The sequence below is a fragment of the Mobula hypostoma genome, chromosome X2 (assembly GCF_963921235.1).
Source record: "Mobula hypostoma chromosome X2, sMobHyp1.1, whole genome shotgun sequence".
NCBI lineage: Eukaryota > Metazoa > Chordata > Chondrichthyes > Myliobatiformes > Myliobatidae > Mobula > Mobula hypostoma.
The window spans coordinates 25,063,159-25,082,254 of NC_086129.1; the positions used below are offsets into that span (position 1 = coordinate 25,063,159).

At 45.1% G+C, this 19,096-nt stretch overlaps 1 protein-coding gene across 9 annotated transcripts in view; it reads left to right on the forward strand.

The window, feature by feature from the left end:
- Nucleotides 1-19,096, forward strand: part of pknox2 (pbx/knotted 1 homeobox 2) — a 533,394-nt gene that overhangs the window by 507,526 nt on the left and 6,772 nt on the right. For all 9 annotated transcript variants that reach the window (XM_063038519.1, XM_063038517.1, XM_063038526.1 and 6 more), the window contains one exon: nucleotides 17,978-18,153. In XM_063038519.1, coding sequence (XP_062894589.1) covers nucleotides 17,978-18,153 — 176 coding nt within the window. The remainder of the gene's footprint in view (nucleotides 1-17,977; nucleotides 18,154-19,096) is intronic.

A 19,096-nucleotide genomic window follows, 5' to 3' on the forward strand; every position in this document is an offset into this window, starting at 1 on the left:
TCTGAGTATCTACATACATTGATAAATGTGGAAAGCATATCCCAAAGTAACAGGGAGCTTAGAAAACAAATTCTCTCATAAAGAAGAGTGCAGGAGAGATCTGATGGTCTGCAGAAATTATTCTGCAGGTAAAATGTACATTGAAGCAACACCACACCATGTCTGTCTTATTTGAGGCTGCAGTGAGGCAGTATTCCAATATGCATGATGTGCAATGCATTGTGTAAGTTACTCATGAATCTCAATGCTTTTTGCATGTAATCATGCAGATACTTTATGTTCCAGGTAAACACGGGAGGAGTGTGACCTTTAACAGGAGCTCTTATCTCCACTTCTAATATTGCGGCTGATTTCTGCAGATTTAGCCAAGGTGTATTGGAAATGGGCAATGTTTGTCTCTGACAGAGGGGAAGGAATAATGGGATCTAAATAACATTTGCAAGTGTAGGTGGGAGAAATGGGTGGATGAAGTGACCTGAGCAGCTCAGCTGAAGCCAGGGATTGACATATGTAACATGGGACTGAGCAGCAAACACACAGGGGGTCTACAGCATAAAGCCGCAGATCAACCACATGTGTAACTCGATATTCAGAGACAGAGACATGTACCGTCTCTATGCTTTATCAGTGGGAGACTGCATTTGGCCTGAACTGGAAACTTGCCCTTCAAAGTGTCAAAGGTCCTTGTTAGCAGCTTGAGTCAGATAAAAATGAAATGTTTGATTTGGTTAGAGTTAGGCAGGGTATTGATATAACAGTTTGGACATTATGTTGCAGTTGTACAAGATTTTGGTTCAGCCAAACATGGAATATTGTGCAGTGTGGTGTTATCAGAACTGCACACAATACTCCAAGTTTTTAATTATATTTATTATTATTATTGTTGTATTTTTATTTTTTCTTAGCACAAGATGGTAAAACCTGAGGTACAGGCTTAGCCAAGCACACTCATTTCTCAATTGCTAGGACCTTTCGGACTATTCTAGTGGTGTTTAGAATTGTGGCTTTCTGGAGATTTACATAGATATTACTGTGTAGGCCTAATTGTTTAATGCTATTGTGTAGTGATGATTCCAGTTGTAGATATTACTATTGGAACCAGGTATTTCATGTTTCCTAGTCTTCCAATTTCCTCTTTTAATTCTGCATATTTCTGGTGTTTTTCACTTATTGATTTCTGCATGTTATGTGTGTTTGGAATGGCTATATCTATTAAGTAAGTTTTCTTGCTTGTTTGTCCTGTAATATTATATCCAGACGGTTATTATGGATTGCCTTAGCTGTACAATGGATCGGTTGTAATATAATTTGTAGGACTCCGACTCTAAAACTGGATCAGGTTTGTATTTATAGTAAGGTATGGTGTCTTTTATGAGTTTGTATTTTAAAACAAGATTTTGGTGAATAATGTTTGCTCTTGATCCTGCCTGTGTAAGTAATCAGATTGAGTTAAACTGCTGCAGGATCGTGTTGGATTGTTTCTGGTTTCTCTCAGTTTTTTCTGCATTTATCATCTTGAATTTGTTGGTCTTTTATTATGTATCTTTGATTTTTTTTTTGTGTTAACCACCTGGTCCTGTATTGCCCCAAGGAACCCTCTGTATCTGGGAAGAGGTCTCCAACTCTGAGGCAGGTGTTCAACGCTTCCTTGTCGACATCGAATCTGCTCAGATCGTGGGGATGTCTTCCATGGAGGGTCATGCTCTTCCATTGATTAACCTTTTCTTTTGTAGTGATAATTTTTTCATTTATCATTATTTTAAAAGTATTTCTTCTTAGTTCAAGCTGGTAAAACCTGAGGAACGGACATAGGCAAGCACACTCATTTCTCAATTGCTAGGACATTTCAGACTATTCTAGTGGTGCTTAGTATTGTGGCTTTCTGGAGATTTACATAGATATTGCTGGGTAGCCCTAATTGCTTAATGCTATTGTGTAGTGCAGTTGTAGATATTACTATTGGGACAATGTATAGCATGTTCATGTTCCATAGTCTTTCAATTTCCTCTTCTAATTCAGTGTATTTCTGGTGTTTTTCACTTACTGCTTTCTGTATGTTATGTGTGTTTGAAATGGCTGCTAAGTATCTATCTATCTATTATTATTATTATGTGGTCATACTAGAAAGAGTGCAGAAGAGATTCACCAGGATTTTACCTGAATTTGAGACTACAGTTACAAGGAGAAATTGGATAGATGGAAATTGTTTTCACTGGATTACAGGGGGACTGAGAGGTGACTTTATGGAGGTTTATAAAATTATGAGTGGTACATATAGGATAGATGGCCTTCTTTTTCCTAAGGCTGGGAGAATCTAAAACTCGAAGACACAGTTGTAAGGTGAGAGTGAAATTATTTGAAGAGATTTGAGGGGCATTTTTCATACAAAGTGGTGGGCATATGGCAGGTGGTAGAGGTGAATATAATCAGAGCATTTGAAAAGTATTTAGACAGGTACATGGATAGGAAAGGAGTAGAGGGATATGAGCCAAATGCAGCAAAATGGGATTAGCATAGAGGCATTTCAGTGGGTAAGGATGAGATGGGCTGAAGGACCCATTCTGGTGCTGTGCCAGTCTATGATAAAATTGGGAGCATTTTATTCATTAAATGAGTAATGGAAATCTGGAATACTCTCCATCAGGTGTGTGTTGCGGCTTTGAAAGTGAGATTAGTGGATTTTTTTAGCTAAGGATATAAAGGGATGGAGCACACATGCGTACGTGGAGTTGTAGCTTTCTTGAGGGGGAGAAATGGGATTCCTCGCGCTGATAAACTAGGGGTTTAGTGTCAGGATAAGGGAGCAAGCATTTAGGACAGATGAGAAAGAATTATTTTATACGGAAGTTGTATATCTTTGGAACTTTCTGCCTGGGCTGTTGATACCAATAGATTTATGGAGGGAATTGGAGGATCTGGGAAAAAGAAAGTGATGACAGCAATCTCACTGAATTATATGGAGGGCTTCCAGGGCTGTATGAATGACTCCTGTTTCTATTTCCTCAGCTGTGTTCTGATGGGATGACAGAGCATACCGAAGAGTCTGGTCCTGTTACTATGGTGGGAAATCACAGACTGTTCCCCAGAATTGTACATACGGTCGACCCGGCAGCATCCACACCTCACTGGAATGTGAAGACTAAAGTTATCATGTCCAGTGAAATAATTTCCTTGCACTTTGGTCCCAATCCATTTTTAGAATCTTCCTCGGGCCCGTACGGGCAAGATTCTAAGCATCAACATATCGAGGTCCACAGAGTGTTGTTGCCCTGGTTTGTATTCGTGATGGTGCTTATCATCAGTCACACTCCCTCAGCTGAGGCTGCAGCACAACCATGCACTCATAACGACAGAAGGAGTTAAAAGCCACTCTGCCTGCAGCAGATTGTGAACAGTTTTGACAGAAAGCTTATTGAACGTGCTTCTGCCAACCTGGCTTCGGGCATCCTTCCAACACCGCCTGGGGTTAACAGGAGAGCGACAGACAAAGCAAGCCTTGTGTAAGGACCTGCAACAGTTCAGCTGTTCCCCATGCAGAGAGTCAGAGACACAGCAGGTCCTATCTCCTCTGAAGAATTCATCCATTATGTGTGCTTTTAGCCGTAGCATTATGGTGAAGTGGAACAGATAGACTTAGGGAGGTAGAAGGGAGGCAGAAACAAAGGGACACTTTACAGGCAGATTAAACTGAGCACTGTGGTTAGCTTCTACCCACACACTGCACTGAAAACGGCTGGTGTAGCAAAGGACTAAAGAGGAAATGCTTTCAGATATCTTTTAAGCAAAAAAAAAACTTTGTTCCAAATGTTCTGGATACTTGGGTTGTCGAAGCCTCAGGCATTTCTGAAACTTGCACTCAGGACATTAGTAGCCTCAGATGTCAAATTGACCACTGCAGACAGTGATTGTATAATAATCCCAACCTGAGGCTCATCGCATGCTGACAGTGTCCATAGTCGATGGCCTTTGTCTTCTCGATATGGACTTTACCCATGTCTTTTTTTTTGAGGAGTATATCTGGGGGCAGGGACAGAAGGGGGGGGGGACACACATAGTGTCATAAAAAAAGGAAACAAGTCCTTCAGCCCAATTGATCCATGCCAACCAAGATTCCCATCAAAACTGCAAACATAAGAGATTCTGCAGATGCTGGAAATCTTGAGCACCACACACAAAATGCTGGAGGAACTCAGCAGGTCAGGTAGAATATATCAACGGAAATAAATAGTCACCATTTTGGACCTGATGTGTTTTGGCCCGAAACATCAACTGTTTATTCCTCTCCATAGATGCAGTCTGACTTGTTGAGGTCCTCCAGTATTTTGTGTGAGTTGTCCTTTCTAAGCTGGTCCTATTGGCCCACATCTGGTCCATAATCCTCAAATCTTTCTTATCCACATACCTGTCCAAGTAATCTATCTGCCTCAACTAGACTGATACTAAAGCTGGTAAATGTCAAAATTGGGATGAGTATTGAAGGGATGGTGACCCTCCAGTATTGCTCCTTGATACTTACTGCAGTTGTACTTCATCGCACCGAACTGGCTCATTCCCCATCCTCCATTCTTTATCTCCTCCAACCCTTCTGTCCCTCCCACCCTCCTGTTCTCCAGCTCCCTTACCACTTCTCAGTCACTTTCCCACCAAATCAAGCTGTTTCCCTCTTCTACCCTTATTCCCTCAGCAGCCCCTACTGTCCATCTCCAGCATCTCCCAATGTAGCTCCCAAATCTTGGCCAGAAACAACTTGCCATGCCTTCTCTCATTTCTGCTTGTTCATCCACACCCTTCCTCCCTAACTCCTCCTGTTTCCTCTGACCACATCAAGTCCCCCTCACCCATACTCTACCCAACTCTTGTACTTATTCAGCAACTTGGAGTACTTTTCAACCAATTATGGCTATAATCAGACTTGTGGTATATAGCTAATGCACACAACAAGATCCTACACCAGTGCAATTTTGGTAATGACCTGTTGATGTATTTTAGTGCTGTTCTTTCAGGGATAAGTATTGGCCAGGGCACTGGAGAGAGCTTCTTCAACTGGCAAGACATTTTCTTTGGACCCATATGATAATGCAGATGGGTGTTCAGATGTTGATTCACATTAGAACCACTGGAAGTCAGGTGGGCAGGCATGCCTGACAGAATTGCTCCATGTCCATCACCTCAACGTCTCTCTCAGGTCAGGCATGGCCAACTCTTTAATCAGCTTCTCCCGTTACAACTGCCCACGTCCTCTGTTCACGTTACTGGATTGAATCATAAGACCATTACACATGGGAGCAGAATTGGGCCAGTCGGCCCATCAAGTCTGTTTCGCCATTCTGTCATGGCTGATGTATTATTCCTCTCAGCGCCACTCTCTTACCTTCTCCCCATAACCTTTGATGCCCCGACTAATCAAGAACCTATCAACCTTACTCTTCTAGCGTCTGACCTTAAACTCACTATGCTGTAATTCCTTGGCTTCTATGTTCTTCCTTCAGTTTTGAATATTGCTTGCTATGTTCTTATTCAGAATTTTGCAGAAAATTAGGGATTTGAAAGACTGTAATACCTTAAATATTCATGTCTCCCTTCAGTATTTCAGGCTGAAAATTATGCAGTGATAATATTTTCCTATTCTACTTTGTTTTGTTCCCCCCCCCCACCTCTTCACCAATTTTTGGTGAAGATCAGTAAAACTTTAATTGTTGGTTCGCATTGGTGATTCCTTTTCGCTTTTTCACAGTGTTGTGTTGTAGTTAGCATGGAATGGACCGATTTTTCACAAAGGTTCATATGGATTATTGGTGATTCAATTCTTTCACCTATTTAGGTATTCATTTGTATCAAGTGGATGTATACCCAAACTTACGAGCCCCTTTCACACTCCCATCCTCCTGTCCCCCAAATCCCTTACCCTTCTCCCCACTCCTTTCCCCACCAAAGAATGCTTTTGTCAAATTGCTCAACAAATTCTGTTGCCCAGTTTATGATGAACTGTCTTTTCTCCAATGCAAACAAAGTGAAACCTCGTCCCTACCTGATTTAAGTAAAAGCTCTCCCTATGCATTAGCTTTGGAGGTCTTAGGTAAAACTCGTTGAGTGGCTGTAACCCAGTTCATGACATTGAAGAGGTCACAGAGCAGAACTTTAGAATTCTACATTTGGATGGAAAAATGAATTGAAAGCACCTTCCCCTCATTTGTACTTGTCTTAATGAACATGCTACCCAGCAGGGTACAGCAGAAGGAAAGCTGGGTGTTTGCATGGATCTTGCTGGGCCTCACTGTAAAAGAAAATTATTTGGCTCAGAGTTCTGTCTAGTATAATGTTGCTGCATACTTACTTCTCACTTTGGAAACTTAATAATGACAGTAATCTGACACTAACTGTAATTACCTCAGTGCCAGTGGTTTATACCATTAAACACAATGCTGTGTGATTACACCAATTAAATCAATTTGCTCTTAAAATAGAGGATGTACAGTATTGAAATCACACAACAGACTCAGAATCCAGAAGCCTACGGATATTGTGAAGGATTTTGTATTCAAAATGCCCCAGTAATTTTTAATATTTTGCAAGGCATAGTGTCTGTGATATAGTAATCCTAGAAATATTTTATAATGTAGCCAGTGGCTCTATTAAAAGTCTTAGGTTTTCTTTCTGACTTCCTAATTATTTTCTCTATTAATAATCATTAAGGACTTTTATACTTTTTGCAAACTGAAATGTTTCTGAGAACCTTTTCTGGAAAATTTCTGTAACTCCCTTGCGTCTGTGGGGTGTGACTAATCCTGTGTGGCACATGGTCGGACGTGGACCAGCTGATGTTGCAGTCCAATGCTGCCATCTCCAGGAAGGAAATGGTAAACCCAATGTTAGTTTCATTGGCCAGACATGACCATGTGAGACCAGTTGTTGGGCTGCTGACTTCAGCTGTTATTTGCTTTCGACCACTTTGGTTATTCTTCCCCTGTGTGAATGTAATTTTTTTTTGTCAATAATTGTATTGCCCTTAATGTAATGGTCCATTTTCATTCATTTTTGGCTTATTACTGTCAGATGTGGCTCAGTGAAGCCCAGAGCCCCTCAGGTCTGGCATGGTACACCCTTTTCAAACCTGCCAACTGCTTTGTCACAGAAAAGGAGGGCCTAGAGACCGCAGATGCTGCAATCTGGAGAAGCAAACAAGATGCTGGAGGAGCTCAGTGGATCAGGCAATACCTGTGGAGGGATATTCCCCACAGATGCTGCCTAATAAGCTGAGTTCCTCCCACATCTTGCTTCTTGCACCAGTTTCCAGCATCTGTGGTCTCTTGTTTGTATCTCCTTGATCAGATGTTCCTTTTCCAGTTCCTGACTTCCTTTATTGCTATTTATCTCCCAGTATCCGACCTTAAACTCAATTGAATTGCATTGTACTTTTTCTCTGCCTTTACTTTGGAATTATGATTCCCATGGTTATCTCAACTATACCGATTCCCACCCTGTCTCCTGTAAAAAAATCCCATTCTTTTTCCTCAGTTTCGTCGCCTCCTCTGCATCTGTTCCCAGGATTCGGCTTTCTCTTCTGGGACATTAGAGATGTCCTCCTTCTTTAGAGAATGGCGTTTCCCTCCCTCTACTATTGATGCTGCCCTCGCCTGCATCTCCTCCATTTCACAAACATCTGTGCTCACCCACATTCTCCCACCACATTAACAGGGATAGGGTCCCTCTGGTCCTTACCTACCGGCCCATCAGCCTCCACATCCAACACATCATCCTCTGCAACTTCTGCCATCTCCAAAGGGACCCTACCATTAAACATACCTTTACTTCCCCCTCTCCGCTTTCTGCAGGGATCACTCCCTCCGCAATCCCCTTGTCAATTCATCCCTCTCCACTAATCTCCCTCCCAGCACTTATCCCTGCAAGCGGCCAAAGCGCTACACCCATAAGTGCACCTCCTCCCTCACCTCAGGGCCCCAGGCAGTCCTTTAAGGTGAGTCAGAACCTTACCTGTGCATCTGCTGGGATCGTCTATTGTGTCCAGTGCTCCCAATGCGGCCTCCTCTGCATTGGTGAGAGCCGTCGTAAATTGGGGGGCTGCTTCGTCGAGCACCTCCACTCCATTCTCCAAAAGCGGAACTTCCCGGTGGCCAAATATTTTCATTCCAGTTCCCATTCCCATTCCGACATGTGCCAAGATGAGGCCATCTTCAGGGTGGAGTTGCGACACCTTATATCTGCCTGAGTAGCCTCCAACCTGAAGGCACGAATATCGATTTCTCCTTCTGATAAACTGTTTTACTTGCCTCTTCCTCTGGTCTTTTACCTCTTCTCACCTGCCGATCCCTTCCCCTGGGTCCCCTCCTCCTTTTCTCTCTTATTATTTATTCTCCTTCATAGATGCTGCCTGATCTGCTGAGTCCTTCCAGCATTTTGTGTGTGTTTGCTTTGAATTTCCAGCATCTGCAGAATCTCTTGTGTTTATAATTTGCTGCTCCAATGCAAAGTCTCTTTGAGAGATGCCTACCCTGAAGAAGTTTAAATCTTCTCCTAGATGGGAGTTCAGAGAAACCCTGTCTCACTGCTCCTTCTCAGTGATCTCTGCTGCCCTCCAACTCTTTGACTATGTGCTCACTCAGACCTGCTACCACAGCCACGTATCCTCTTTGGGAGCTTGTTTTTGCCGCCATCTTGTTCCACATGACTTCCAGCTCAGTTTTCAGGTCTCTCATCCTGGACTCACCAAGGATCCCAGGTATTCACGTACAATTGACTGCTTCTGCCACTGCTTCTTCCTCCACATTTTACACGCCACCCTTTCTGCCCCGTCTCAGTCCCTGCCACAGCTCCTGGCCCCTCTCTCCTCTGCCTGTCACGGACCTCTCCAACATTTCGTCCTCCACTGGATCCACGCCTTCAACTGTCGGTTCTTTGCCTTCCTCGCTTCCAGTAAGGATCAGAAGATCACCTGTTTCCAGACCACAGATCCTGACAGCCCTGGATGCTTCCTGACCGCAATCCCTGCTGCCTCCTGCTCAGATCTCGATCCCATCTGACAGCTTCAGATCACTGACCTCACCGACTGCATTCCTGGACCTGATGGCTCTGGACGTCTCTGGACCAGTGATGCTGTTATCGCTAACACCAGTTCCAACAACCCTGAGCGGATTCAGAACTTGGATTCCACCACCACCAATGCAGGTTCCTACGACCCTGGATGCCTTCAGACTGCTAATTGTGTGGCCTCTAGCTCTGGCTCCAACCTAGACTTCGACCACCAGCATCTCCAAGTTGAGACTTTTCTTGCTGTCGCTGGATCTCCAGGCTCCACTCCCCCCCCCCCACCACTCTGCAAGGCCCTACTGTCACCTCTTGTGTCCTCAGAGCCTTCATTTTCCTCCCACCCCACTTTCCCAATTCACCTCAACATTCCTCTCTCCTCTAATACCACCAACTCTCTTCCCACATCTGATGCCAGCTCTAATCCTTGCTGTGTCCTCACCATTCCCTCCGACCTTCCCCTCTCTGAGGCAGCACATTCTGTTCTTAGCAAGCACCTTACCTTTGTCCCCCTTCACATGCACCTCAGTGAGTTCCGCGCCTGCCACGACATCGAGCTCTTCTTCCATCGCCTCTATCTCCGAGTCCACTTCTTTGGCAAGAACTCCACACCCCGCACTGATGACCCTTTCTCCCACTCTCAACACTCCTCTTCTTGCACACTGCGCTCCGGTTCTTTGCCTGCTCTGGATCTTTTCATCTCAAATTGCCAACGAGATATCAACCATCTCAACTTCAGTACTTCTCTCTCCTCCTCAACCCTTACCCCCTCTGATTGCACTGCCCTCCACTCTTTCTGCACTGGTCCCAACCTTGTCATCAAACCCACAGACGAAGGGGGTGTTGTTGTAGAGTGGCACACTGACCTCTACTTTGCTGAGGCCAAGCAGCAACTCTCAAATACTTCCTCATACTTCCTTCAAGAAGGCCCCACCCTGGACCATCAGAAGACTGTCGCCAACACTTCCACTGACCTCATCAACTCATCATGGATGCTCCCTACTCCATCAAGAAGGCCTCAAAGCTATTTCTGTCTTCACAAAAGAACCAGCCAATTCCCCTCCACCACCCTCCTCCATCTGGCAGAGCTGGTCCTCATTCTCAACAATTTTTCCTTTGGCTCCTTCCACTTTCTCCAAACCCAAGGGGTAGCCATGGGCACACCATGGGCCCCAGCAATGCCTTTTGTTGGCTACATAGAACAGTCTATGTTCCAATCTTTCCCCCAATGCTCCCCAACTCTTCCTCCGCTACATTGACGACTGCATTGGAATGGGGTTTCCCTCCACTATTGATACTGCCCTCACCCACATCTCCTCCATTTCCTGAACATCTGCGCTCACCCCATCTTTCTGCTACCCCCATCTTTCTGCTACCTTAACAGTGATAGTGTTCCTCTTGTCCTTACCTACCACCCCATCAGCCTCTGTATCCAACACATCATCCTCCACAAATTCCACCATCTCCAAAGGGATCCTACCATTAAACATATCTTTACCTCCATTTTCCACAAGGACACCCTCTCCGCAATTCTTTTGTCCATTTATCCCTCCCCACTAAACTCCCTCCTGGCACTTATCCCTGCAAGCTACTTAAATACTACTCCTGCCCATACACCTCCTCCCTCACCTCCATTCAGGGCCCCAAACAGTCCTTCCAGGTGAGGCAACACTTCACCTGCGAATCTCCTGGGGTCACCTATTGTGTCTGGTGCTCCCGATGTGGCCTCCTCTCCATTAGTGAGATCCATCGTAAACTGGGAGACAGCTTCGTCAGGTGCCTTTGCTCCATCCGCCAAAAGCGGAACTTCCTGGTGGTCAAACATTTTAATTCCCATTCCCATTCGGACATGTCGGTCCATGGGCTTCTGTTGTGCCAAGAAGAGGCCATCTTCAGGGTGGAGAAGCAACACCTTATATTCTGAATGGTCTAGGCCAGAAATGTTCATTTCCATAGATGCTGCCTGACCTGCTGAGTTCTTCCTGTATTTTGTGTGTGTTGCTTTATGCTTACTGTTTCCTATTCCTTGAGTATTCTCCTTAAATTTCAGGATTCTTTGAAAGACCTTTATTTTTACTTTAATTTCCATTCGTGGTCTTGGATTTGACAAATGCAGCAACACCTTCTCCTGTCTTTGCCCCATTGTCATGTTTCCCTATTCCCTATCTAGTGGCTATTCCAGTGTGATTCAGGAAGCAGCTATTCAGCCAATGGGGGAAGCACATTGGATTTTATTCCATATATATATATATACTTATTTATTTATTTTTAAATCTACTATGTCCTTTCTATTGAGGCTCTTCTTTCATTTCATAATCCCCCATCTTGTATTCAAAATATTTTTTGAAGAAAAACTTCATTGCTTAAAATGTTCTATTTTTGCTTGTTAAGCTGCTTCATCAGCTGAATTCCACAGAAGCAGATTGTTAATATAATGACAACCAGCTATTAAAATATACAAACCAAGTTCTTTTGGTAGAGTGTATGCCCCAGACCACTAAGGCCACACATCAGCTGAAAACTAGCAAGGCCTCTAAAGAAACAGTATCCCTGGTGAAGTTCCAAAACTTGGCAGAGTGGAATATTAGACGCATATTGAGGGCCTTATCTCCCACATGTGGGAAGAGGACCCTGTGCTATGAAACGGCAGAAGTGCAATACTTGGGATTGCTTTCAAGAAGAGGCAAATCTGATTGTGACCACAAGGGTCCTTCTCATCTGCTCCCCCCATTGGCTGAATAGCTGCTTCCTGAATCTGTCATCAAGATGCGCAGTAGACTTAATTTTGACCACACTACAGCTTCATTGAAAATGCAGAGACTGCATGTCAGCATGCAAGTTGTAGAAACAAGCCCTTTGACTCAAGTCATGCATGACAACCAAGATGCCCGCCTAAGCTGGTCCCATTTGTCAGCATTTGGCCCAAATCCTTCTAAAACTTTCCCATTCCTAATCGGTACTGATAACTGCACTCAGACATACCTGGATACAAATTTTGGACTTTTATTGGATTATGTCCATTATCAGAAGAGATGTGGAAAATTTTCAATTATGGTATTATTTAACTGGGAACTTTATCATATTCTAAAATGGAACTTCTATGTTATGAGTCCACTTCCAGTACAGACAGGAGTCAAGGAAGGCTGTGTCATTACTCAACACTTTTCCTATTGTAGGATTACTCTTCACCCCACAACAGACTTCTCGCATTGGAGTGGAGCTGATTTATTGGACGAATGAGAAACTATTCTACCCAAGTTGCCCACTCTGGGCCAAGGTTACTCTAGCCTCAATCCCAAACTGCAGTACGCAGATGATGTCATCAGTGACTTGCTCACTGAAGCATGCAGTGGAGTGGGCTTCCCTCTGCAAGACTCCTCGGTCATCCTGCTCCTGCTGTACAATAGTGACTCACCAGTCGTCCAGATCCAGATTCATTTATTTATCACAAGTACATAAAAACAACCAACACAACCTAAGGATGTGCTGGGGGCAGCCCGCAAGTGTTGCTACATGTTCCAGCGCCAACTTAGCATGCCCACAATTCTTGGCAGAACAATACAGAACACAACAAGCAACAAAACAACAATAGCAAAACAATCCCCGTTCCTACCTATGACGTACCCACCGATGCACACACACAGTCCTCCAACCCCAGGACGGACTGTCTCTGGACTCCAGCCTCAGTGCTGACTTCCTCAGTGGACTCAGGGCTGTGGCCATCGGACCTTGACTTCTGGACTCCTGATCAGCCTTTGGGCTTCAATCTTTAGTAACGACCTCAGGATTTTCCAATGGCAACGAATGAGGATCCTGGATGACAGCTCCAAGCGCTCGGCCTCAAATGCAGAACTCTCCGATGATGAGAACCCTGAACACTAGGCCACGAGTGACAGACTCACCGATGACCAGGACCCCAAACTCTCCAATGTCCGGGTCCCCGAACACGGAGTCTCTGATGACCAGGACCCCGAATACTAGGCCCCGAATTTCATCTCGCCAATCTGAGTACATAGGGAGTCACTATGACTTGTACCACCTGCCCACACGGAACTCTGATTCCGGAATCCACTGATGACTCATTGACCAACAGCCCTCATCCTCGCTGGCATGCTGGGGAGGCTGTACCTTGGCAAACGCAGACATTGATGATGAAATTCACCGTTGCCTTCAGTGTGCCAGTTCAGCCTTTTGGCCATCAAAGAGAAAGAGTACTTACAATTAACTCTACTTGTCCGATTGTTGCCTCATCTGCCACCTCATGACGCAGTGAACTGGAATGGAAGCAATTTATCCTTCACATTGAGGGACTGCTTGAGGGGAAGTGTAGCTGTAGAACTGAGGGTCAATTCAATTCTTCCCACTTATGCTCTGCTCAAACCTTGATTACCAGTATTTGTCAGTATTCCTGGCATTTTTGAGGTTTTTTTTTTGCTGTCACCTGATTGAGAATGGTCTGAGACATGACTCCTGTCCTACAGAGAAGCCTAAGTTATGGGCAAATTAAACAAGTCCCATAATAACCCCAAAGACTTTAGATTTCTATTTTCATTATCACTGTGTCAAATTTGATTTTTTTTTTGCAGCAACAGTGCAGAGAAAGCTCTAAATTGCCATAAATTACAAAAATAACTAAATAGTGCGAAAAGAAGGAACAACAAAGTGTTCATGGACCGTTCAGAAATCTAATGGCGGAGTGGAAGAAGCAGCTTCTGGATCATTGACTGTGGCTGATCAGGTTCCTGTATCTCTTCCCCGGTATGAGTGGTGAGAAGAGAGCATGCTCAGATGATGAGGGTACAGTGATGGATGCTGCCTTTGCGAGGTACCATCTCTTGAAGATGTCCTCGATAGTCGAGAGGCTTGTGCCTGTGACGGAGCTGGCTGAGTCGACAAACCCCTCCAGCCTCTTTTGATCCTGTGCATTGGAGCCCCCTGACCAGGGTGATGCACCCAGACAGAATGATCTCCACCATACATCTATGGAAATTTACACAAGTCTTTGTTGATATACCAAATCTCCTCAAAAAAGAACCTTTGTCCTGATGTTGTCTCAGTGCTTGATCTGTAAATACCTTGTGTGACCTGGCTTTGAAGCACACAGTCCAACATGGCTTGGATTAAATCCCATACTCTCAATATGAGGAATATGAGATGCCCTTAACCAGGCTGAACCAAGAACTGAGTTTCCCTTCCTCTATCATTGATGCTGCCCTCATCCATATCTCCTCCATTTCCCTAACATCCGCCCTCACTCCTTCTTCCCCTCCATAACAGATGGGGTTCCCCTTATTCTTACCCACCACGCCATGAGCCTCTGCATCCTGCACATCTTTCCATAACGACCGCCGTCTTCAATGGGATCCGACCACTAAACACATCTTTCCCTCCCCCCCACCCACCCACCCACCCACCTCATTCTCCACTTTCCACAGGGATCGCTGTCTCTATGACTCCCTTGTCTATTTGTCCCTGCCAACTGACCTCCCTCTTGGCACTTATCCCTGCAAGCAGAACAAGTATTGCACCTACCCAATCCCCTCCTCCCTCACTACCATTCAGAACTCCTTCCCGCTGAGGCCACACTTTACCTGAGAGTCTGTGGATGTCATCTACTGTATCTGGTCCTCCCAGTGTGGCCGCCGAGGCCCTATGTAAATTAGGGGAGTACTTTGTCAAGCATCTTAGCTCCATCTACCGCAACAGGCAGGATTTCGTAGTGGCCACCCATTTTAACTCGACTTCCCAATACAATGTGTTGATCCATAGCCTCCTCGACTGCCACGATGAGGTTACTCTCAGGTTGGAGGAGCAATACCTCGTATTCTGTCTGGGTAGCCTCCAACCTAATGGCATGAACATTGATTTCTCTAACTTCCAGTATTATCTCCCCCCTCCCCGTCCCCTCATTTTCCATTCCCCATTCTAGCTCCCCTCTTACCCCTTCTGTTCCCTGCCCATCACCTCCCTTTGGTGCCCCCCTTCTTCCTATTTCTCCCATGGTCCACTGTCCTCTCCAATAAGATTCCATCTTCTTCAGTCCTTTACCTCTTCCACCTATCACCTCCTAGCTTTTCACTTCATGACCCTCCCTCCCCCACCTACCCACCCGCCTACCCCATCATCTGATCTTACCTATCACCTGCCAGCTTGTACTCCCTCCCCTCCCCTTCTTATTCTGGCTTTTTCCCCTTTCCTGTCCAGTCCAGTCCCGATTAAAGGTCTCTGCCTGAAAGATTGACTGTTTATTCCTCTCCACAGGTGCTGCCTGACCTTCTGAGTTCCTCCAGCATTTTGAGTGTGCTGCTCTGGATTTCCAGCATCTGCTGAATCTCTTGTGAAAGTGATTGGCCAGAATATTGACAACATGTGGGCTCAGATCCACCTGTATGGCTGCATAATAGGCGAAGTTTACTTTTTATTTTAATTATTTAGAAATGCCACACAGAACAAGCCCTTCTGGTCTGATAAGCAGCACTGCCCAACAACCCACATATTTAGCACTAGCCTAATTTACAATGACCAATTAACCGACTAGCCAGTATCTCTTTGGAGTGTGGGAGGAAACACACACATTCAAGGGGAGGATGTACAAACTCCTTACACGCTGCGCAGGAATTGACCTCTGAACTTCGATGCCCCGAGCTGTAATAGCGTTGCGTTAACTACTACGCTACTACAACCTGCATTTAGATCACAGTGATCCCCAGTAGATGGAAAATGACACGATGGACATCACCAGATCGCCCCAGGCCTGACCCTAAATCAAATTACAGTGTTCTACTGGCTGAGCCAAGGAACACAATGCTGGCTGTTGTCATTTGAGAGAAAAATGAGTTGTTAAAGGAGCTCAATAGGTCAATCAGCATCTGTGGAAGGAATTAAAGTGTTGACACTCTAACCTGTTCAGTTCCTTCAGCATCTTGTGTGTAGATCCAGAATCCAGTACCTGCATTCTCTTGTGTCTTTGCCAAGTGTTCTTCCCTATTTTACCACAACCACCTGTACAGACCCTGCAGCACTTCTTCCACCATCTTCCCATTTCAAGGAGGGAAAGCCCTCAGAGTAAGAGAAGCACATGCTGGCAACACCTACCCACCTCTTCCAGCACTACATCAATAGGTAGATAGGTAAATGCATTGACTTTGTGATAACGACACTAGACCTTTTATTTTAGAGAAATTTTACAGAGATATAGCATGGAATTGACCCTTCTGGCCCTTTGAGCCACACTGCCCAGCATTTCCCTGATTTAATACTAACCTAGTCATGGGACAATTTACAATGACCAATTAACATACCAACCAGTACGTTTTTGGACTGTGGGAGGAAACCAGAGTGCCTGGAAAAAACCCATGCAGTCACGAGGAGAACATACAAACTCCTCACAGGCAGCAGTGGGAATTGAACCCATGTCGCCTGTGCTGTAGAGCGTTGTACTAGCCACTACACCACCGTGCCACCCCAATTATCATTGTGTAATCTTTCACCATCAGTGTGCTCAAAAGGGGTACTACTCTCAGACGTACTGTGTCTCAGAAAATTGTGGTTGAATTCTGCAGAGTTTCCAAGCCCTGGATAGACCAACTCATCTCTCAAACTCCTTGGACAGAAATTATATTTGCAGAGCAGGTTCTCAATTTCAGCGTCAAGGGGGAGAAACGTAGTTCTCAGCTGTAGTTTGAGCTTCGTACCAATGCCATTCTGTCTCACTCCAGGTTTCTCTGTGCCAGCTAGCATACCCTGTGGCCAATGCTCAATGCCAGCTGGATGGATTGGCAAGGTCACATAAATTGCCTATTGCATACTTCTAAGCAGATGATGGCTGCCTTCAAAAGGCTGCTCCTTCTCTTCAATCCTGCGATATAGTCATCACTGGCAATGCTAGCAATTTGTCACCTCTCCCTGGTGCACCAAAAATGTGGTGATAGTCTACTTGCTCCACTTTCCCTCTGAGCAAAAAGAAGTCACCCCACTACAGAAAGGATGTTGAGGGTGCAGAAAGGGTTCACCAGAATGCTGCCTGGTTTAGAGGAGATGTGCTGACATGAGATGCCGGATAAACCTGGGCTGTTTTCTCTGGAGTGCCGGAGGCTGAGGGGAGATCTGATAGAGGTTTACAAGATTACGAGAGGCATAGATAGAGTAGACAGGGGATATCTGTTTCCTGGGGTTGAGATGTCTAATATCAGAGGGAATCCATTGAAGATGAGAGAGGTTTGGTTCAAGGGGGATGTGAGGGGTAAGTTCTTTACTCAGAGAGTGGTGGATGCCTGGAATGCGCTGCCTGGTACATGGTGTTAGAGGCAAATACATTAGAGGCTTTTAAGAGAAGCTTAGATAGGCACGTGGATGTGAGAAAGATGGAGGAATATGGACATTGTGTAGGTCGGAGGGATTAGTGTTTAGGTGTTTTTGATTTGTTTTTTAGCTGGTTCGGTCCAACACTGTGGGCCAAAGTGCCTGTTCCTGTACTGTACTGTTCCATGTTCTAAGTTTGAGTAAATTTTGAGGTCACTTCAGAGGGCAGCTACACTCATCAACCATAGCACAGATTTCGAGTCACATGTAGACCAAAGTTGATTAGGAAATATTGGTGAATGAATTGGGATTGAGTGGCAGTCCTGTAAGCTTCATTTCATAGTTGTGGGTGCTACTCTTTCTACAGTGGCTGTGGGTTGAGAATTCCAAGATAGTAATATGATGATAATGAAAAATATCCTTTAGGTGGAGTATCACTGAGAAGAGAACATTAAACTTGGAGCATTCCCATAAAATTGTTGCTCTTTTACTAAAGCAGGTCTGGTGTTCATGTGCACAGATTTTATGCTGTGTAATTGTTATCTTGAGGTAAACTGTTGACTGTGAGGAGTGATATCCTCCTCCCTTGGATGGAGTTTGAGATTCACACTAACACTGTTGTGTCTCTCTCCAGGTTTATCAATGCCAGGCGGCGTATCCTGCAGCCAATGCTTGATGCCAGTAATCCTGACCCAGCTCCTAAAGCTAAGAAAATCAAATCCCAGCATCGGCCAACTCAGCGTTTCTGGCCTGACTCAATTGCAGCGGGTGTTCTACAGCAGCAAGGAGGGAATCCCAGCAATCCAGACAGTAAGCATGAAGCTGGCACTCACTTAACCTGGCACACAGTGAGAATTTCATTCCCTGCTGTGTTGCAGCCTTCTCTCTATTCCCTGAAATGCAACCAAGCCTGTGCTTCCTTTCTTGCTTTTCCCTCTCCTATGAGCCTCTCTCTCTCTCTCTCTCTCTCTATCCCACACTCCCTCCCTTGCTCCTCCTCCATCCCTCCCTCCCTCCTTCTTTCTCCCTCTCTCTCCCTCTTTCTTTCTGTCTGCCTCTCTCTCTCTCTCCCTCTTTCTTTCTCCTTCACCTTCCCACCCCTCTCTCACTCACTCACTCTCCCTTCCCTCCCTCTGTCTTACCCTTAAATACAGGTGCTCGGGAAACTTAGAAGCACAACGCTCTACAGCAAGCTGCAGAGGCCCACAGGGCTCATAACAGTACCTTCCTCCCTCAGACTAGCCCCTGACGGCTCAGGGAGCTCTGATGCTCTCGAGACAGGGCTGGAAAACTCGGAACAGACCCGATGCTCTCGAGACTGGGTCAGAAAACCCAGAGCAGACCTGATGCTCTCAAGACAGGTCTGGAAAACTCAAGAACAATGCGCATATAACTCAGGAACAATGCATTGCGCATATAGCTCGGAAACAGTACATTGCGCATATAGCTCGGAAACAGTACATTGCGCATATAGCTCGGAAACATTGCATTGCACTTACTCGGAAGCATTGCATTGTGCATAGAACTCAGGAACAATGCATTGCGCATATAGCTCGGAAACAGTACATTGCGCATATAGCTCATAAACATTGCATTGCGCATATAGCTCATAAACATTGCATTGCACTTACTCGGAAGCATTGCATTGTGCATATAGCTCCGGTGCGAATTGATCATAAATATTGCATTGCACATATAGCTCCAGTGCATATTGACCATAAACATTGCATTGCGCAAATAGCTCATAAACATT